This window comes from Nelumbo nucifera, chromosome 1 (assembly GCF_055504915.1).
Source record: "Nelumbo nucifera cultivar China Antique chromosome 1, China Antique-T2T, whole genome shotgun sequence".
NCBI lineage: Eukaryota > Viridiplantae > Streptophyta > Magnoliopsida > Proteales > Nelumbonaceae > Nelumbo > Nelumbo nucifera.
In genome coordinates, this window is record NC_142649.1 from 201274546 (window position 1) to 201294425 (window position 19880).

A 19880-nucleotide genomic window follows, 5' to 3' on the forward strand; every position below is an offset into this window, starting at 1 on the left:
AATCAACCCTCTTCTCTTCACCAATTAGGGGAGGGCTTCCTACAAACCACAGAAACCAGCCACGAACTGCACGAATGGAGGCATAGAAACCTCCAAGGGAAGAGGGCGATCACTCCTTTTCAGCCCCTTCCCTTATCTCCAACTGATGGCAAAGAATACAAGAGAAAACCCTAGACTGGGTGTGTGAAGAACAGAATTCTGGGCAGATTCGATTTGCTCAGTTTGGCTCTGATACCATATTAGAATCCAATATGCCTTTGAATTCTGTTAGAATGGTAACAGTAGAAATAAGAGAAAGAGGAGAAGAGAAAGAAGAAGAAGAAGAGAAGAGAATAGAGAGGGAGAAAGGTCTGGTTCGAACAAGAGAGAAAATCAGTCTCTCTCCATTCGCCAGATCTATTTTATATTTCTATTAATTAAGAAAGGACACCTTTGCCCCTATTTAAGTGAGGGACACAAGTGCTAACATAACTTTACACATCAGTAACTTAAACATAAGCATAAAGACAAAAATACCCCTACACAGTCGACATTAACAGTAAGAAATGATTTAAGTGCTCATAAATTAACAATGGATATGACACCAAATAAAGCGGCTCATGTGATTGCCCAAAATGTTGAAGTAGTTGGGTCCCATTGGAGGAATTGTCCAAGACATGTATGCTGGAGCAAGGCTTTCAATCTTTTGTGCTCAATCATATCAGAAGAGGGGACAACAAAGCAGCTCATGTGGTTGCCTTGAAGTTGAAGGATTATGCGTCTGCAAGTGTTTTTACCTCTGCTTCTGTGTTGCCAGTTTGGCTTGAAGAGGCCCTGGTGGATGATTGCCCTAATTTTGTATTCTCCTGGATTTTTTATTGAAATTTAAGCAGTTACAAAAAAAAAAAAAAAAGGATATGGCACTAAATAGGATGGAATGGTGAAACAGGATTCATGTAGCTGGTCCCATATAGTTGGGATAAGGCTTAGATATGATGATGATGATCATTATTTGAATAAATGGGCTGGCAGATCTTCTAGCTAAACAAGGAGTACATAGGAGTCAGCTCTTTTGGGCTCAATTGTAAGCTTTATGATGTAGTTTGGAGGCTGCACCTCGTGCCTCTTTGTGGGGAATTGTATGATGAATACTTAGTTCTTTATTTAATAAAATTTTCATTATCATTACCTATCAAAAAAAAGATGATCATTATTTGAATAAATCAGATGGTTACAAAATTCATGAGTTATCTCATAAATGGTGCCCTTCAGATATTGGTCCAGAAACACTTGCATGGACACCTCGTCTACCCACTTCCATTTCAGAGGCCACCATTGGGATCTATTTTTTGTCTTGGATTTCCTAATACAAAAAAAGTGGTATCTATGAAATGCTAGGCTATTTATGAAAGTAGGATAAACAACCTAAACTGTGTCTAATATTCAAGTCAAGGTGATTTTCTTATTTATTTATTTATTTTGGAGGCTTAAGGGTGTTGTAGATAATGGGCATAAGAGCACATTGGTCTCTTTCATTAATTGGCCACTATAATGAATTTACCATTACTAGAACACCCTTCCTGATTATCTGTCATTACAAAGATCTAAGATCTTACTCTAGAAGTGATGATGTTGGGTGTATATTTAATGGAATGGCTGGACTTTTGGTGATTTGATTCAGAAGAACTGTGGAAAGCTTTACTGCCAGGTTACTAGACAGGTTTGGAACTTCTTCCTGAATCCTGTTGGGTTGAGAGGAAAAGAAGAACTTCTTCCTTTCTTCGTAAACTCTGAAAGCGAATCTTTGAGAACAAGAGCAGAATTGCCCAAGACTTGATTGCTCATATCTTCTTTTACTGCAACTTGCGGAATGTGACTGCTGAAATCTTTAAAGAAACTTCCTTAAATGACTTATAGAGGAATGTAGCCAATTTTCTCCACTCTTCTCCTTGCACTTTGACAGTCCTGTTGGTTTTCTCCACTTGAGAGGGATTTGATGCTAAACTTTGATGGTTGTGCTTTAGGCTCAGTTTGGGAAGAGTGCAAATGCAAATATATTCAGTGCAAAACCTTGTATGCGGTATTTCTAATCCTTGTATTTGTACTGTACATATTTATATTTGCACTATTCCAAAACTGAGCTTTAGGAAACCCAGGGATGACTGACACTGGTGGTGTGATCAGGGAGATGGATGGTAACATCCTCTGGGCCTTCAGTGGTCCAATAGGGATAGCAAATTCTACAAAGGCTGAAGTCCTGGCCGATTGTGTGGCTGAGGCCAGAGATCTTTTGGTTGGTATGGACACACTCATATGGATTCCAAGAGAGCGGAATTCACTTGCAAAAAACCTTGCAAAATCGGGGAGCATTAGAGATTCTCTTTATAGTGACTCTACTCTTCCTGTGTAACTGAGTGTGTTTTCCTTTTCTTTTTTCTGTACATCTCCTCGTGTACCTTTTCTGAATTAATGAATATAGCTATCTTTTCTCAAAAAAGAAAGGCTGTACTTTTGGTTTCTATAATATTATTGGCTATTTACTTTTTTGTTGGGATGCCATAAACAATGATAGTATATTTGACATATTCTTCTGCACTCCTGTAACAGGACTGCTGCTTGATTCCTGAGTCTCCATTTTATCTTGAAGGTCAGGATGGGCTTTTTGAATTTATAGAGAAGAGGCTTAAAGAAAATGGGCATATCGTCATTGTGCTGGCAGAGGGTGCTGGACAGGAGCATGTTGCTCGGATCATGCATGCTGTTGGTGAAAAAGATGCATCAGGGAATAGATTGCTTCTAGATGTTGGGTTATGGCTATCTCAAGAAATCAAGGTTTGGTACATTAATCTACCTTGTGTTAACATCTGATAAAGAATAGCCATCTGAAAAGAATTCGTTATCCCTTAAGTATGACAGAAAAGGATATCTCCCATTATTTGGTATAATTGTAAAATCCCGGGTTGACAAACATGATAACGTGGATTCGAGTCTGAGGATGGCCACTTTATGTGAAAAAAATGCCAAAGATTAGGACCTTACCTAGCCTACCCCTCCCTCCCAAGACCCCAGATAGCTGGGACCAACATTGGGTAATGACCTTTTTAATCTTTTATCTCCCATGATTATGGAAAACTTGATTATTCTTAGTCCATATTGCTTTTCTTCAATGTCATGGTAACTTTGGTCAATTTGCATAACTGAACATTTCAATGATCGGCAATCAGCATGTAGACAACATGATAAGCTTCATATTACTGGTCCAATAAGATGGAAATCATCTTCAAAAACCCAGTGAGAGTAATACTGACAAGAAAAACAGAGACACTGGAGAGCATTTTTCTTGAGGGTATTTCCATCAACTTTTGAAGTCAGTAATGTTTTAGTCTTTCTGTCAGATAGCATGAAACTTTCTTATCTCATACTTCGATTTTTTTTTTCTTCTTCTGTTTTTACTTTTCCGTTTGATAACAAGTGATGAGTAATAAAAAAAGTATTTCATCACTTATTAGACATAAGAATGTATAAGAGAGGGTCTTTAGACCCCAAAAAGTCTTCACTCTTCCACCTTCTACACCCAAAACATTGTTCCAATTAGATACCAAAATCCCTCTTATGAAGGGATGGACCTAACTAATCTCTGCTGTCTTTGTGGGTTTTTTCAAGTAAATGGAAAATCCTTCGGAGCTTTCTGTCATTTTCCATAGCTTGGTCTTTCTTGAAACAAAGGAATAGCTGGGGTTTTGAAGCTAAGGCCTTGCCTGTTGAGCAAGATTGAGTGGACCCTCATGAGATGGTCAAGGGTGTTAAAAGAAACTTGTGGTGATCTTTTTGTGAGGGTGTCTCACCATCCTTTCAGCAATACAATACCATTTGTGTCTTTGAGAGTCATTGCATAATATGAGTGGACTATAATATTTTCAATCTCCTATCATCTTATTATAAATATTGCACTTCCTGCATCTGCATGAAGTAGTGAATAATTTTGTTTAAACTTACTCCTGTTTTATAGTTTCACATGTATACAAGACCTTACTTTTGTTTTGCCAGGATCATTTCACAAAGGAACGGAAAATGGCAATAAATCTCAAGTACATAGGTAATTCTTAAGATAATAATACGTCTTACTTATTCTCTATGACATAGCCTTCTTATGGGAAATTCATATTCTAAACTTTTACTACTTGTACATGTTATATCTTTCAATATCCTTTTCTCCCCCCCCCCCCCTCCCCCCCCTTCATACAGTAACAAGAACTCTTTCTACTAGTCTCCTTATTTTGGAAGGATCTTTGTATTTCACTCGTGATAACACTATAATTTCCTTTGAAAGTAGAAAATTTTCCTTAGTGTCTTGAAATTTCCTATCAAAATCAACAGATTTCTGTGCAACTGTCACCACAAGTTGTCTTTTTTTTTTTATTTTCTGAAAGAAATCATGAAATACTTGTCTTCAGATGATCTGAATGTCATTGTGCATAAAATGAAAATACTCTTATGTATTAAATTTTTGCTAAATTCCTGATAAGACTTTGGGACTCTATTTTATATGAATCCTTTACTCTTTTGTCCTGTTGTAAATCCATTATGAAGATTCTTTTTGGTTAAGAAATGCCTTGTCTTTTTTCTGTTCATAAATGTTTTCCTTCTAGACTTTTTATCAGTAACTGTCTTTTTTCAATAATTAAAAGAAGAAAAACCTTACTTTCCAATCAACTTGGAAGAGTAGGATATCAAATACCAAACATCCAGTGGCTGACAATGCCCACACAATGGAGTACACAACAGTTATAAGTGTCCACCAGGCTCTGGCATTGCCCATTCTAACTCACTGTTGTTGACTCTCATCCTTTCTAGATCATCTATTAAACTGTTTTCATATCCAGGAATACAGCTGAACAAGCAGTCCAGGTCAGAAGCTAAAGCCAATGCTTTCTCTAAGCAGATAACTAAGATAGCAAGGTACCTGAGCTTTTGATTGCATGCAACCTACTGACAGTCTCCCTCAACACAAATCCCACTCCATCCAATGATCTTTGCAAGTTGCATTCCTTGAACCAGTGCCAAAAATTCAGCCTTCAAAGACAACCAACATAGCTGAGCCTTAAAAATCATCAAGATGTGTCATGGCACCTTGCAACTTCCCTTTCCAGACTTTCTCACCTGTTCATGCGAAATTTGATCATATTTAAAATTAGAAATCATCATTTTGAACCTGGAAGAACAAAATGTTAAATTCATCTTTTGACGGGATATGTGTGATAGGTTCTCAAGAGGCCCGAGCTGCAGAGTAGAAAGTTGGAGTGCTTTGGTCTTGAGTGTCGGGGTTCAATGGTGGTTCTAAACTCTGGAAAGTTGACAATGAGCCCAATGCTGTTCAGTTGGTTGTCATTAGAGTAATCTTAATGCTATTTTTCCCTCAGGAAGAATGGTAAGCTCATATTGAACATTAAATGTTCATCTTGAACCTTTTAATCAATCATACTTAATACTTGAAGCCTGCTAACTACATTGGCTAGGTATAGTCTGAAGTGTGCAGATCTGATCACTAGGCCCCAAAAGGTTGCTACCATAGATCTAGGTTGTAATCCAGCCCCCTGGGTCATCCCTATAGAAGTTTCTGGCTTTAGGGGTGCAAATGGATCAGGTTTAATCCGATTTGAATTTGAATCTGATTCGCTTAAGTTGGATTTGGATATTCGTTTAGCCATAATTGGATTTGAAAATATTATCCACTTAATAATCAAATCTAATTCGGATATTGCTTGATCTGATCTGTTAAGATTGAATCTGATTCAATTATATGTATGCATATGCAAAATATTATTTTTTTTAGTATTAAAATTCTTTAGAATTAAGTAGGAATTAGGGTTAGATATATTTTTTCCTGTTAATAATATATCATTTGTTTTATTTAAAAGTATAGCTTTATACTAATTTTATATAAATTTACTAATATTTTAATCAAATCAGATATCCAAATATGTAAAAGGGTCCAATTTGAATGTGTGCTTTACATATCCGTTGGATATTGGGTTGGATTCGGATCTCTTGGATTCTTCTACACCCCAATCTGAATTTGATCTAATCCATTTGCAGCATTATCATGGTTGAATGAATGTTAATACAATTGAAAATAATGCTTTGAAGATGGGACTCGGAAAATGCAGTAGATGGTTGAGAGGACTATGTAGCAGATTGCCAAAAAGAAAATGATACAATTCAGTTGTTTCAGCAGTGTTTAATTTTTTTGATCTTGCTGTTTTCATAGTTTTCATGCTCATAAGGAGGTCAAAACTCTTGCTGATGGCTTTGCCAACTTATTAGACTGGAGAGGTCCCACCTTTTATAGCTTTTCTTCCTTTTTCCTTGTAAACGGTGAAGTATGCTTTTCTTCTTTTTTAGGTGTGATGTTGCACTTAGTAATGCCAATTTGTTTACCAACATTGGTTAGGCAACTCAATTAGACTTTGACTTTCTATGTCTTCAGCCGTTAGCTTCATTTTCTTGCTTTTACCTTTTCTATGTAATTTTCCTTTCTTAGGAGTGATGTACATTTCTGATATTGTTCTATTAGTAGATATTGATTATGCAGCTCTAAATATAAACAGTAATTAAACATTGTACTTCTATTTCTTTAGCTGTTGGCGTCATTTTCATATTTTTTATGTAATATATTTTTAGTATGCTGGTTGTACAAATAGCTAAACTTAGTTTTGCAGATCCAACATACATGATCCGAGCCATTCCAAGTAATGCATCAGACAATATCTATTGTACACTTCTTGCACATAGTGCTGTTCATGGAGCCATGGCAGGGTACACAGGCTTCACAGTTGGACCTGTAAACAGCAGACATGCTTATATTCCAATTGCTGTAAGAACCTATTTCCTTCTCAATGAATAATTACTATTTTATGTCCACAAATATCTTTAATTAAGCATGTAATTTTAATTTGCTAAACTAGATTTAGAATTTCAGCTTGTATAGTTTAGGCAAAATGGTTTTTGAATGTTCCTCATGTATTTTTTTTTCAACTAGCAAGTTCTGTTTTGCCATTATTTTCCCTTCTGGCAATATTGTAGCCTGAAATTTGGCAATTTCAGAAGCAATGCTTGGTGATGCTTTTTTTTAAAGGTGAGGATAATTATATTATAGAAAAGAAAATTGGGGGGGGGGATGATTCCTACCTAAATTATACCATTACAAAATTCAGAGAATTTGAGGCCCTTGTATTTCTCCAAAATAGAAGCCCATTAAACCAACAATGCTTGGTGATGTTATTAAGAGAACATGTATTGTTGAAACCGCTTGCCTTTCCAAGCATTGGATGACTTGATTAATTTAATAACATGCATGTTCTTGTTAGATGATGTATATAGGCAATGAGATTCAAAAAAGGTTAAGGGAAAAAAACATTGGGACTAGAGTCTACAAAAAACCATGTTACACCCCTCTGCCAATAGAGACAATGAGACATTCAATGTAGGGCCCAATAAACTCAGGCCTGTCAAGATATTAAGAAAAAAAAAGAAAAAAAAAAAAAGAAAAGGAAAGGAAAGAGAATAAAAGAAAAATAGCCTAATGTTCATGGTGTAATGTGGTTTTGCAGCGTGTGACAGAGACGCAGAACACTGTCAAGCTGACGGACAGGATGTGGGCTAGACTTCTTGCCTCGACAAATCAACCAAGCTTCTTAAACTACAATAAAGTGATGCAAGAAAAGGCCGAAAAAGAAACCACTAATTTGATTGACAGCACAAGGACTTCTGTGTAATTTATACGAAGCTGTGGTTGGAATTGCCAAATTCAAATTGGATCAACAGCTAAACGCCATCTCCCATTGTTTTGACAGCTTCACGAAATCTTTATTTTATTCTTCTCCAGAAAGTGATACAAAGTTGGTTCTTGTTAAGTAGAGATTTAGTGATTAGGTCTTTTCAGTCTCAACTTCAATATGCTGACTACATTTTCAGTTTGTTTAATGTAATCAGAAATAGTAGGACAAGGCTTTTTCAAGTATTGAGTACTCAGAAGAAGCTTGGCTGAGTTGAACCAACACTTCATCAGTAAATGTTTGTGCAGTAAGATTTCTTAGTAGTTCATGTACTTTGCTCCACCATTTGTGGGTAGCATAATGAGATGAACCCAAGGTTGGCAAGTATCCCTCCCTTTTATTTAAACATCAAGCAAGCACAAGCTGCTAACTGCAGTAGCGTGGCAAAAGAATCTCCCTTGCCTATTCAGTTATTCAGACGGTGTCTCCACATGAGGTTAGATGCTACAAAAATACTGGAGCGTCACAAGACAAAAATGCATCCATTTGACTGCCCATCAATGGTGAATATAGCCATTTGAATCCACATAACAAGTAAAAATAATCGGATTTCTGAATGACCCAACTGATGCTTACAGAATACTTCTGGAAGAAAGAGAAACCTTGTGGTTGAAAATCTTAAACAAAAATCAGGTTTTCTAAAGCATTACCAACCCTTCCTTTCTGTAAGCAGGCAACAACTTGCCAATTTCCCATATGATCATCATATGTTCATGTAGAAGACATCCTTCAAAAAAATAAAAAATAAATAAAAAAAAACAATTCTTTGAATTTCGTTTTTGTATTCAATTAAAGGATTCTGTTGATAAGTTAGTAAATATGAGGCAGGGGTTCACTACAATCCAGTATTAGTCAAAGCAAAATGTTATTAAGTCAGTCGCCTTACAATTAGCTTCCCCACTCATATGCGCCCATAACTGTCCCAACATCCATTCTATCACCTCCCAATGTGGGTGCACTACATCCCCTGCCACAAACTCCCATACCTTACAATCAATCTCAATTACGCTACAACCTGCCTCTTTCTTGGCCCTATTCCTCTTCATCAATGCTTTCACCTCTTCCACATCCTTCCACCTTTTTGCCCCAGCATAAAGGTTCCTCAACATAACATAGTTCCCATCATTCCAAGGCTCCATTTCCAACGTCTTCCATTTTATTCTCTCAGCCCTTGTAACATCCCCACGGCATCCACAAGCAAAAAGAAAAGAACTCAAGATTATCCCATTTACCTCATAAGGCATTTTCTGAATCAATTGCTCAGCTTCTTCTAAGAACCCTGCCCTCCCCAAGAGATCAATCATACACCCATAGTGCTCTATTCTAGGGGTAAGCCCATATCCCTTCATCATGTTGAACCAATTCCTCCCTTCCTCCACCAAACCACCATGATTACAAGCAGACAAGACCCCCAGCATAGTTACCTCATTCGGCTTAATTCCTTCGCTTCGCATCTCAGAGAAAACCTCTAATGCTTCGTTGGCACATCCATTGACAGCTAACCCATTGATCATAGCATTCCAAGAAGCTGTTTCCCTTTCCTCCATCTCGTCAAAAACTTGTTTTGCTTTTAGAATTTCACCACATTTAGCATACATATCCACCAATGCTGTGCAGATATTGACCTCCCTGTCAAGTTTCATTCTCCTGACATATTGATGAACCCAACCGCCCAAATCCAGAGCGCCCACATCTGCAATGGCTGGGAGAATGCTCACAATAGTCACTTTGTCTGGTCGAAAGGAGTATGATTGCATCTTCCTAAACAGCTCCAATGCTTCATTTGGTCGCTTATTCTGGCAATACCCACCAATCATGGCATTCCAAGAGACAAGACTTTGCTCAGGCATTGTATCAAAGAGTAATCTTGCAGTAGCAAGATCACCATTCTTGCAGTACCCGGAAATCAAAGTGGTCCAAGATACAATATTCCTTTCTGGCATCTCTTCAAACAATTCCCGTGCAGAGTCCATGTTCCCCGATTTGACATATGCATTAACCATTGCGTTAAATGCCGCAGGGTCCTTCTCAGGCATCCTACAGAACAATTCCCTTGCAGTAACGACGTCCCCGCATCTTGCATATCCAACAACCAAAGCTGTCCAAGATACCTGATTTTTGAGAGGCATTTCATCAAACAACTTTCTGGCCAATATCATCTCTCCAAACTTTGCGTACATATCTACAATTGCAGTCGATATAAACAAGTTAAAGCAGTAACCCATCTTGATCACCTCACTATGGAATTGCTGCCCTTCTTTAACGGCCAAATTGGATCCACAGGACTTCACCAAGGCTGGGAACGTGTAGTTATCAGGTGTGAATAGCGTCTCATTCCTGAGGCGTTTGTAGAGAGTCATGGCCTCCCTAAACTGCTGCTTATCGACGTGAGCTTTGATCATGGAATTACATAGGAATACGTCGTCCCTATGATGCCGATGATCGAATACACATCGAGCATGACGGATTCCAGCAAGTGGGTCAGAAGTTCCAACAACAGCAACAGAAGCACAGGCAATGATGAACTTAGTGAGCAGATTAACGTTGGTTTCAAGGGCGTTTCTCAGCATGAAACCATGAATTTGGAGGATAGAGTTTTTGGTGTTGGGCCGCTGCAGGAGAGAAAGGCATCTTCTCTCTCTCGGGCTCCAAAGCGGTTTTGCCTCCTCTTCAGTCATGGCTATGATTTCGATCTTGAACGGTTTGATCCGATGATACCACAAGAAGGAGAACGGAAGAAGAGTAGAAAGGAGGAGCGCTTTCTCTCCTTAAACTTCATTTTCTGAAGAGGAGGGGTCTTGGTCTTGGTTGCAGGGTCGCTTTATCAAACATGCTTCTTAGGCTCTTAGCCAGTACTCAGTGGTCAGTAGGGGGCCGTTCGGGGTCGGAGCTTCTGAACTCTCGAACTTTGAAGGGCGGTTATGGCAGTTAAATAGCTTCCAGAAATGAAATGGGGTGCAAAAAGAATACCAGAGGTCGACTATTTCATATGGCTTTATCCCGTTTTACAGGTGATAAAGCATGCTAATAAATTCAATCATGAAAACCATGAATGTTGTTCATTTTCCAAACGAAGGGCTGCAACTGACACTGAATCGAAGTGAAGGTTTCTCATACAATAATTGAGGGCAAAATGCCATACAGAGCAAGTCAATATGTCATAATGTTGATTGATGGCATTGATGAAACCTCTGAGGGCTACATTGAAATGTTTCTGGAAAGAAAAACCAGCAGGTGTGACCATCAGACTCCATCAATTTCTGAGAAGATTTGAGTTTCTGAGAAGTAGAGGTTTGCAACTCCTGACTGTGCATCTAAACTAAAGAGCAGCACAGTTGTCAATGATGATATCTTGACAAAATATATTCCTCTTGAATTGATTCTTCCCAGTGCTTGTAATTCATAGATCATTAGATTATTTGAGGTTTGCCAAGAATCAGGGAAAAAGAACATGGACAAATGGAACCAACAAATAAAACTTGCTAGAAATTTGTATAATTGGTATAAAGAGGGAATTAAAGGCAGAGTGTAGTGGTAATATCATTAACAACAGTGAGGAGAACCATAAAAGGAGGGAATCCAAATTCCTAGGAATGCCAAGCGGCTGGTTGTAGCGGAGACTTGGGATAGAATTAAGGGTGTTCATGAAAAACCGAACTGAACCGAGAAAATCGAACCAGAAAATATGGTTAATTGAATTAATCTGATTGGTTCAGTTATGGCTTAGTATTTTTAAAAAACCTAAGGATAGGTTCAGTTTGTGATTAACTTTAAAAAAATGAGGGTTAATCAAATCGACCAATATATATATATATATATATAATTTACAAATATTGCCCATGGTTCAGTTAACCGAACCGTGAACACCCCCAGATAGAATCCTGCCCACACCTGGGTTGGGGGATGGTTTGAAAAATAAAATAAAATTAACCATTCTTATATAATTCAGAGCCCATTTGGGAGAGCTTGTATGTTAAAGCCAATATAGTGGTGATCAACTCGTATTCCAGAGAAACTATTTGGAATAACTTTGTATTTCAGCTGAATTTCTTATAAGTGGAACATGAATCAACTTTCCCGATTTTTATCCAATATAGCTTCTGGCATTCCTGTATGGGGCTTAGCTCAGAATGCCAGAAATTGCGTTTGATAAGGGCAAATTTCTTAAACTATCTTTGTGGTTTAGCTAATTGACTAAAGTGGCGTTTGATAAATCTAAAATTTGAAATCTGAAAAATACTAATTAAAAGAAACAAAATATCAAATTTACTGGTGTTCTGAAATCATCCCACTGTTTCCTCTCGATGACAATACGCATCAGAAATTCTGGTGTACCACAATGCCACCAAGTACCTCGTCCAAACCGTATACTTCTACGGGGTGTCAATGGTAAAGACTCAGTGCTGGTTTTTTATCAGATTATCGGGACATTCTGGAATGTTGAGAATACGACGGAGGATTACGCAAGGAATTTGTCACCGCCGCTTTGTTCTTCATCTCAAGGTTGAAGATGATGAACAGTTCACATGAAGGGTATTTTAGAAAATTAAAAAAAAAAAATTCAGTTACGTAATATCATATGTGAATGGAGTGTGACAGAATTTTAATGTTAAGAAAGGTTTTAGACAATTAATCAATTAGCTGAAACATAAAAGTAGTTTAAAAAATTTGTCCTTAAAATAATAACATTTAAAAAAATGAAATTTGGAAATCAAGTTCAGACGTTCAGTTCGAAGGAAAACAAGGTAGAAATCAACTAATCATCATCAGTTAGAAATTGGAAAAACGTTTTCCAGACTAGAATTTAAAATTAATCCCAATTCCATGAGTGACGATGTAAGGAAGTATGGTAGTTGACGCCTTGAGGGTGTCAATTTGGTGAAATATACCATGGATGTTTATGATGAGAGAGAGAGAGAGAGGAAGATGTTAATTAAGCCCCAATAACATTAACAAGTGAATGGCCTGGAAAATCATCAATTTGGTGGGACCCTGAAGAGGATACTCCGTCTGGGCCATCCGAGTTTTAGCTATTGATGGCAAGAATACAAACTTGGGCCAACGTCATATTGTTGCTTCAAAGCTGATCCATTCAGAGATTAGTACAGGAAAGCCCTAGCACAAGGCTTTTGAGTTTTGACAATGAGCTTAGAGAATTATTCTAAAGGCTCATCCTGAAATAATTCAGCATTCACATCGTATGGAAATTTACAGGTTCCAACAGTAAACAAGAGGCCATGGTTGCTGTTAACTGAGGCCTAGAAAGCATTCATCAGAACAAGGAAACATTTTGTCTTGGGAATTTAACACAAAATCGGGTGATGCCAACTTAAGTATTTTTCGGCATTCAAGACCCAGACTCAATGTGCTATCAAATATATATGCAGTATGAACACCTCTTCACTTTAACACACACACAAACAAAACAAAACAAAAAAAAGGCAATTCATGTAGATGACAAAAAGAATGTACTCCCATGTGATTTCCAAATCCTCTCCGATTTTAAAGGCTAAGACGCTCCTAAACAGAATTTACTCAATTTAGTGCTTGCCATATGACTGAAGGATTTTACTACTTCCCAGGAGCTGGCTTCTCATTCCCACACCCCTTCCGGTTGCATACCATTCGGAAAGGGTAGTTGAGGTTTTCACATCTGCTACATCTCCAACTGCCTTCTGGGATACCTGAAACAGAGTGGTTTGTACCCTAAAAAAAGAATTCCTTTAAAAAATTAGTACACTATACAAGCTCAATGCATATATCATAAACAAATATGCAGAGATAAAATAATAACGCATACGTGATATAGTTGCAGCTTGCAAGCAAACACATGAGGACCATTCTTGAGAGTCTTGGGACAAGTGTATACCACTATCTTGCCCAAGTTTGTGCATCCATTTGATAAGCATGTTAATGGATGCATAAAGCAAACGAGTGATACATATCCAAATTCAAGGTAGGCTAATAAGCATTTCTTTCTGAAACATCTTTCTAATTTCATCATTTCTTTGTTAAGGGAGCACGATAACCGTCATACAAACTCACATTAAAGGTGGGGATAACTCATAACTCATAAATTGAAAAGATGAGACAAATCATGGTGGATGCCCATAGTTGAATCCCACTCAACATTATGATCTCATTGCAAACCACCACAAACAGGGAAAAAATGCAAGATCTCTTTGCATTGGACAGAAGACCAGGGCCTGAGTCTCATCATCAAAAACCACCAACTTATAACCAGACAACCAGTTTTGTTCATAACTTCTACAATAGTCAACCTGAAATAACATTTGGATTAATGGCTCGCATTATCGATAGCTTTCCGAAAGGACAAGTAACTAGTTTCAACATCAATAGGTAGCACATCTGAAATGATTGATCCTCCCCTTCCTCTCCCCATAAAAGTAATTGAATGATCTATTTCCATCATTCACCCCCAGTGAGCTTTTACCATTTTCACCTAAAGGTGCCACTAAAGTATTGCAACCATAACTTGAATACACATCAAATCAGGCAAGAATGACTTACAGAAGAGGGTCTTGGAGTTCCACATTTCTTCATGTTGCATGTTGTTCTAAAGGCAAAGTTTACATTATCACACTTGGGACAAACCCAATCACCTTCAGACAAACCATCTGGTCCTGCAAACATCCAGATCAGTTTGATAAGACCAAGTAACAGTAAATCCAGATGAAGTGGGGATCTCCTAACTTCTCAGATGGAAAAAAAAATCAAATAGTTGCAGCAAGAATTGGAGGGGGGGATTGGTCAAAGTTCTTCTGGTATCGTGTCTTTTTGGCATCATTGATTTACCCTTGCAAGATAAGAATCAACCTAAAGGGCCAATTGATAACAGCTGAAGTGCCTGAACTGAAAAGCTTATTGCTTTGTCTTCAAGTGAATAAGATTTTAAGGAGGTTGGGGGGCTCCTTAATGGCTGAATCTGAAGTTGGGTACCTTACTATAATCTAGAATACTTTATTTATTTAATTATTTTTCCACTAAAAGACAAAACAATAAATCATTCCGTTTAGCAACGTCAGTTGTTATCAAATGGCCTCTAAATGAAGTTTATCTTATCACCATTAACCACATCTGCCATTAACCATCAATGCAAATTGAAATTGGAAAAAACCATGGTAGCATGTCAAAATAATTAAGGAAAACAAACCATAAACATGATAACGAGATTGACTAATTTATCAAGGAGAAAAAGGAAATTACTATAAAAAAAAGAATCTAGCCCAATCAAAGTATTAACAGGGTAGTACCAATAACCCAATAAAGAAAACTACAATAATGAAGTGGAAAACTGGTCATAGCAGTAATATTGATGTGCCTTAGCCTGCATCTGCTTATGAAAGGATGCAACTTTGCAATCTTTACCAAAAAATAGAAGAAATAGAAAAACATTCACAATATAGAAAAAAATCACCTCCACGACGCTTCCGAGAAGCACTGTTATCAGATATAGCTCCTACAGACCATGGACCTGGCATCTTGAATATTAAGAAAAGCATCAAATTAACTAAAGAGAAAAGATGAAAGGAAAACAGAAAAGAAAACATATCAATATCTTAGTAACATTGGAAAAAACATACTGGCAAAGGAGATCCACCGTAACCAAATCCTGGACCATAACCCATTCCTGATTCAACCAAAAGAAACCAGTTAAGGATAGCATACCATGTGCATCATATTTGTTTGTTTGTTTGGAATTAATCAATTATAAAATTGGCATGCATGTGCATGAGAGAGAGAGAGAACCTCCAAAAGGACCAGGTGGAAATGCAGAAAGAAGACCATAATGTCCTGTTGCACTTCCAGGAACTCCACCATAATCATATCTCATTGCAGACGGTGAGAATGGGGGTCCGTAGCTGTTGGGCATTCCAAGAGGCAAGGGTGGAGAAGCCCCAACACCTCCAAGATAAAAGGGAGTGTGGTTAAAAGGGCTAGGAACAGGGGAATATCCTATTCTCTGCAATGTCAAAAAATATATATGTATATATAAATAGAGAAACTTTTGATCAATAACAGGACTAAGAAATAAATGAGTAGTTTCCAAGCTTTCAGTGTGAATGAAATCATTAGAAGCTCGTTATGTGATGCTTCAACATCAAGAAGAAGGGCACCCGGGATAATGAGCTGGGCTCCCCCCTTTCAAACCAAATAAAATTCAATTTTGATGACTGTAGGCTGTAGCATGGAAAATGCAGGTAGATTGGGGATTGAAAGAGTTTCTACAAATCACTAAGGGCATAAAATGGCTATAAAAAATAATAAAATTTCTATATATATTCTGAACCAGCAGGTCAAAGATATTCAACCAGAGTGGAATAATTAGCTGTTCTACAAGGATTGAAAATGGAAAAACAGCCAACTTACAGAAATATCACAGTTGAAGGAGACTCAAAAGTGATCCCCAGTTGGCTTTGTAATGATAAACAAGGAAAATAGTAGCATGAGAATTCAATGGAGGTAAGGAGTCTAATTAGGGAGCTGGGAGCATCATTTTCCTGGATTCCTAATCAGCAAATAGTTTAGCAGATTCTTTTAGCTAGACATGGTGCAAATCGCAATCAATTGTATTGGGGGATCACAAAACAGGAAATGTAATTAGAAATACAAATGATGAAATGATATATATGATATGTATGGGAAGGGATGGGCAGCTCTAAATATTTGGGGATGTTCTCTACATCCACCTTGTAATATTTTTTTTTTTTTACTTTTTTTCAAATCATTAATGAAATGTGTTTATATTGGTGTTCACTTGATATTAGATATGCATATGGCATATGCAAAATTACAGGACTCCAGCTGCAAAGGAGCTTATAAGATTCAGAATAACATAGCAACAAATCAAATAAACCTGCTGAATGGAATTGCAATATTAAGATGCAAGATTGATTAATCCGAAAAAGCCTGTCAGAATTGAAATATGTCTTTACCCAGTAAGGTCCTAAGCACTGACCCAATGCTTATTGGGAAGAAAAAATAAATTGATTAAAAGGAACCAAACTAGCATACCGGAGTAGTGATTGGCCGGGCTGCACCACATTTTCCACGATTGCAAACAGTTCTGAATGCAAAGTTCAGATTACCACATTGAGGACAGGTCCAATCTCCATCATTGCGTGAAACTGGAACGAGTAAATTTCCTTCTTAGGGTAAACTAAACTTAATTGTAGATGAAATACATTGAAGGATTGGACAAAGTGTGTCATCCCTGATGTTAACCATCAGAAACAAATCAATTCACCTTTTTTAAACTTGAACATGGATAGTTCACAAAATTCTCGAGGAGCTTATCTATATTTCCCCGGTTCAGAGTGCTTTTGGTTGAATGAATGAATGAAAGCTTTTCATCATATGCTATAAAAAACAGGCATCATTTGGTCTTGCACCTATAGGCTCTATCCACCTAGCATTTTGAAAGAGCCGCAAACGACAATTCCTATTTTTGTTGACATGGGGTGTTAGAACTTATAAGCATAGATTATAGATAGACAAAACGGTGCACCAGGATCTATGATGAAAAATTGTTTAGGTATACCATCCCATGCAAATTGATGTTTAGTCCATGAATGCTTCTAACCGCCAAAAAAGTTACAGACACAGTTAACTGCAATAAAATGTTAAGACTCAAAGAATCTACAAAAACAAAACGACTCCTAAACTCACCATCATTACGAGACCTTTTTGATCCAAATGAGGCCCGATTATCAACCTGAACAATAAAGACACACCAATAACCACTCAGACAAATCGAGTTCCTGCTAAAGCCATATAAGAAGGAAAATAAAAAATAAACAAGTATACAAAGAAAAGAAAATCAAAACGAACGGCATAAAAGATGGCATACTGAATCACTGACGACAAAAGTTATAAGATAGCCATGAAAATACGAAATATACGATTTCAAATAATGAATTCCGCGGTAGTTATTACAACCCTAGTTCCAACAGCTTAAGGCGATGACCATGATGTTTGTAATCTTCAGTTGATAAGGTTAACTTAGTTATCGAAGAAGTGCAACGAAAAAGAAGCGAACAGAGAGAGAGAGAGAGAAAGCACTGACCTTGGCGGAAGCCATTAACAGAACTCTCTGCAACGCCGGAGAGAATTTTTCTTTTTCAAAAGGAGGCTACTTTTAAGTACACTTATAGAGCAGATTGTAGCGTATTAGACGCTTCGGTGTTAAGAGAGAGAACAACGATTCGCGTGTGGCATTTGATGATTTGAAGCGCCAGTGATATTTTTGTTGTTATTGGGCCTTAACAAAGAGCTTGAGTCATGGGCTGTTCGACCCATAAAAGTTAAAACGATCCGCTGTTGTCTAATTTTCGGAACATACTTCGGGAGTCGGGACCTACCTTTCCTATTCGGCTGTCCCACCACAGATTTGGGCGGTGGAAAGATTTATCAATAAGTCAGATTTTCTTCTTCTTCGCAATCCATGATTGATTTCAAGTTGAAACCCCCCAATCCTGGTACGAAATGTATATATATCTCAATCTCATCTCATCTCATCATGTTGATTTTTTTGATCAAGCCCACCCTGTTTAGTGGAACCCATCCAGTGGTATTCCTTTTTCATGGAAAGTTATGGGGCTCTCAGCTTTTCATTTTATTTATTATATTCCTCCGCTTTATCTTTTGCCATCTCGGACAGACAAGTAACTAGCAATGGATTCAGCCCCTGGGCCCAGAACGACCTGGATTAATTCTCGCCAATGTTTTGCATGTTCAAGTTTCAAATAATAGTGTCAATGGTTTCACTTTTTTTTTGGGTAATAAATAAGAGGAATTACACAAGACGGCGGTAAAGATACAACTTTATTTGCTAATCAATTTATCGCTTGATTTTCTTCAGACCTCTGAAGGAATGGGCATATCATACTCCACCATCCAGCTTATCTGCTAATCTCCACGGTCAAGCACGTAATAACTAGGAGAGTCGGAAAATTCCTAAAGTTCTGGGCCATATTGTGGGTTTCCCATGCAGCCAAGCTTCAACAACATTGATTGTTAGGGGTGACACTATTCGGTTTAATCGAACCAAAAATTTCGGTTTTTGGTTTCAGTTTTTAGAATTAGAATTTCGATTTAACCGAATTAACCAAAATTTTTTATTATTATATGTAATATATAATATATCATATATTTATATTAATATATACTATAATAAAATTTGATTTCATAATACATATTATATATTATATGTTATAATAGAGTATATATTATTAAAATTTGGTTTTAACCGAAAAACCACTTGATTTTTCTAAACTTCGGTTTTGGTTTCAGTTTGTATTTTTTTAATTCGATTTTTAAAATTTTGATTTATTCAATTCGATTCTTAATCGAATAAACCAAATACTCACCCCTATTGATTGTAGTATAACCCACCAAGTATGCTTTAATATTTAAAACTTCCCCACAAAAATTCTTCACAATGCAAGCAATAGAGCAAAATCCATCATTTTTCTTCGAAGCATCGAAATTATCTTAATCATTCCCTCTTTTGGCCCTTTCCATGTAACTGTTTTCCAAATTCTAGTATTATTCTCTTTGGTATCAAAGGAAGAACCTAGATGAAATTCCCTGAAAGATTGTTGAGCTTTTCTTTTTTATAATAGCTAAGGGGAAAAGGATCTATTATTAAACATTTTTTCGTTTCTATTTTCCATAAAAGAATAAGAGGTTAACTCTTCCCAGAAAGCCTGAATCTTGGGATCTGGGATCACAGGATCTATAATGGTGACCTGGACCCTCGAGAATTTGCCACCTCCCCTTTTCAAACATCACCATGCACAGTGACAAACCCTCTATTAAATTGGACAATGTGAGCATCTCTCCAAGTTGGTTTTTAGCATAGCCTTTGAACATGATGAAGCAGAAGGCTACTCAGGTGGATGCAGGTCACCCAATTGAGTTCTTTAGCCCAAAGAATTAAGCCTCAAATGGGGGATATAGACACGAGTCTAGACCGGCTGATATAGACCAACCAAGGTCCAGCAAACCAAGAAAATGTATAACATTTCCCATAGAATCCATTGC

The 19880-nt window shown here is 37.3% G+C and overlaps 3 protein-coding genes across 7 annotated transcripts in view; 1 reads left to right on the forward strand and 2 right to left on the reverse strand.

Annotated features, from left to right (window-relative positions):
- LOC104610484 (ATP-dependent 6-phosphofructokinase 6) overlaps positions 1 to 8082 on the forward strand; it is a 29917-nt gene extending 21835 nt beyond the window's left edge. For both annotated transcript variants that reach the window (XM_010277114.3, XM_010277115.3), the window contains 4 exons: positions 2587 to 2811; positions 4027 to 4075; positions 6699 to 6853; positions 7590 to 8082. In XM_010277114.3, coding sequence (XP_010275416.1) covers positions 2587 to 2811; positions 4027 to 4075; positions 6699 to 6853; positions 7590 to 7754 — 594 coding nt within the window. In that variant the 3' untranslated portion in view covers positions 7755 to 8082. The remainder of the gene's footprint in view (positions 1 to 2586; positions 2812 to 4026; positions 4076 to 6698; positions 6854 to 7589) is intronic.
- Positions 8083 to 8534: 452 nt separating this feature from the next.
- On the reverse strand, positions 8535 to 11202 carry AHG11 (Pentatricopeptide repeat (PPR-like) superfamily protein). The gene has a single exon (XM_010277116.3). It carries the CDS (start codon positions 10490 to 10492, stop codon positions 8663 to 8665), a length of 1830 nt encoding a protein of 609 aa, XP_010275418.1. The 5' UTR covers positions 10493 to 11202; the 3' UTR covers positions 8535 to 8662.
- A 1768-nt stretch (positions 11203 to 12970) lies between these two features.
- Positions 12971 to 18048, reverse strand: LOC104610486 (ranBP2-type zinc finger protein At1g67325-like). Of its 4 annotated transcripts, XM_088895857.1 has the most exons (9): positions 17902 to 17994; positions 17505 to 17550; positions 17083 to 17277; positions 16851 to 16963; positions 15585 to 15798; positions 15419 to 15465; positions 15253 to 15316; positions 14346 to 14458; positions 12971 to 13520 (listed from the first exon to the last, which is right to left on the reverse strand). In XM_088895857.1, the coding sequence occupies exons 3-9, from the start codon at positions 17099 to 17101 to the stop codon at positions 13386 to 13388; spliced, it is 705 nt and encodes a 234-aa protein (XP_088751983.1). In that variant the 5' UTR covers positions 17102 to 17277; positions 17505 to 17550; positions 17902 to 17994; the 3' UTR covers positions 12971 to 13385. The 4 variants fall into 4 exon arrangements, with proteins under 4 accessions (XP_088751983.1, XP_010275420.1, XP_010275419.1 ...); XM_010277118.3 differs by lacking the exon at positions 17083 to 17277 and having other exon boundaries at positions 17902 to 18048; XM_010277117.3 differs by lacking the exon at positions 17083 to 17277 and having other exon boundaries at positions 13219 to 13498; positions 17902 to 18048.
- Positions 18049 to 19880: the final 1832 nt, after the last annotated feature.

Bases quoted from the DNA above. Each gene is read 5' to 3' on its own strand.
- AHG11 (XM_010277116.3), bottom strand. From the start codon at position 10,492: ATGACTGAAGAGGAGGCAAAACCGCTTTGGAGCCCGAGAGAGAGAAGA.
- LOC104610486 (XM_010277117.3), bottom strand. The intron at 15,317-15,418 runs GTATGTTTTTTC...TTAATATTCAAG, and splicing joins ACGGTGGATCTCCTTTGCCA to ATGCCAGGTCCATGGTCTGT. The intron at 13,499-14,345 runs GTAAGTCATTCT...ACTCTGTTTCAG, and splicing joins GAACTCCAAGACCCTCTTCT to GTATCCCAGAAGGCAGTTGG.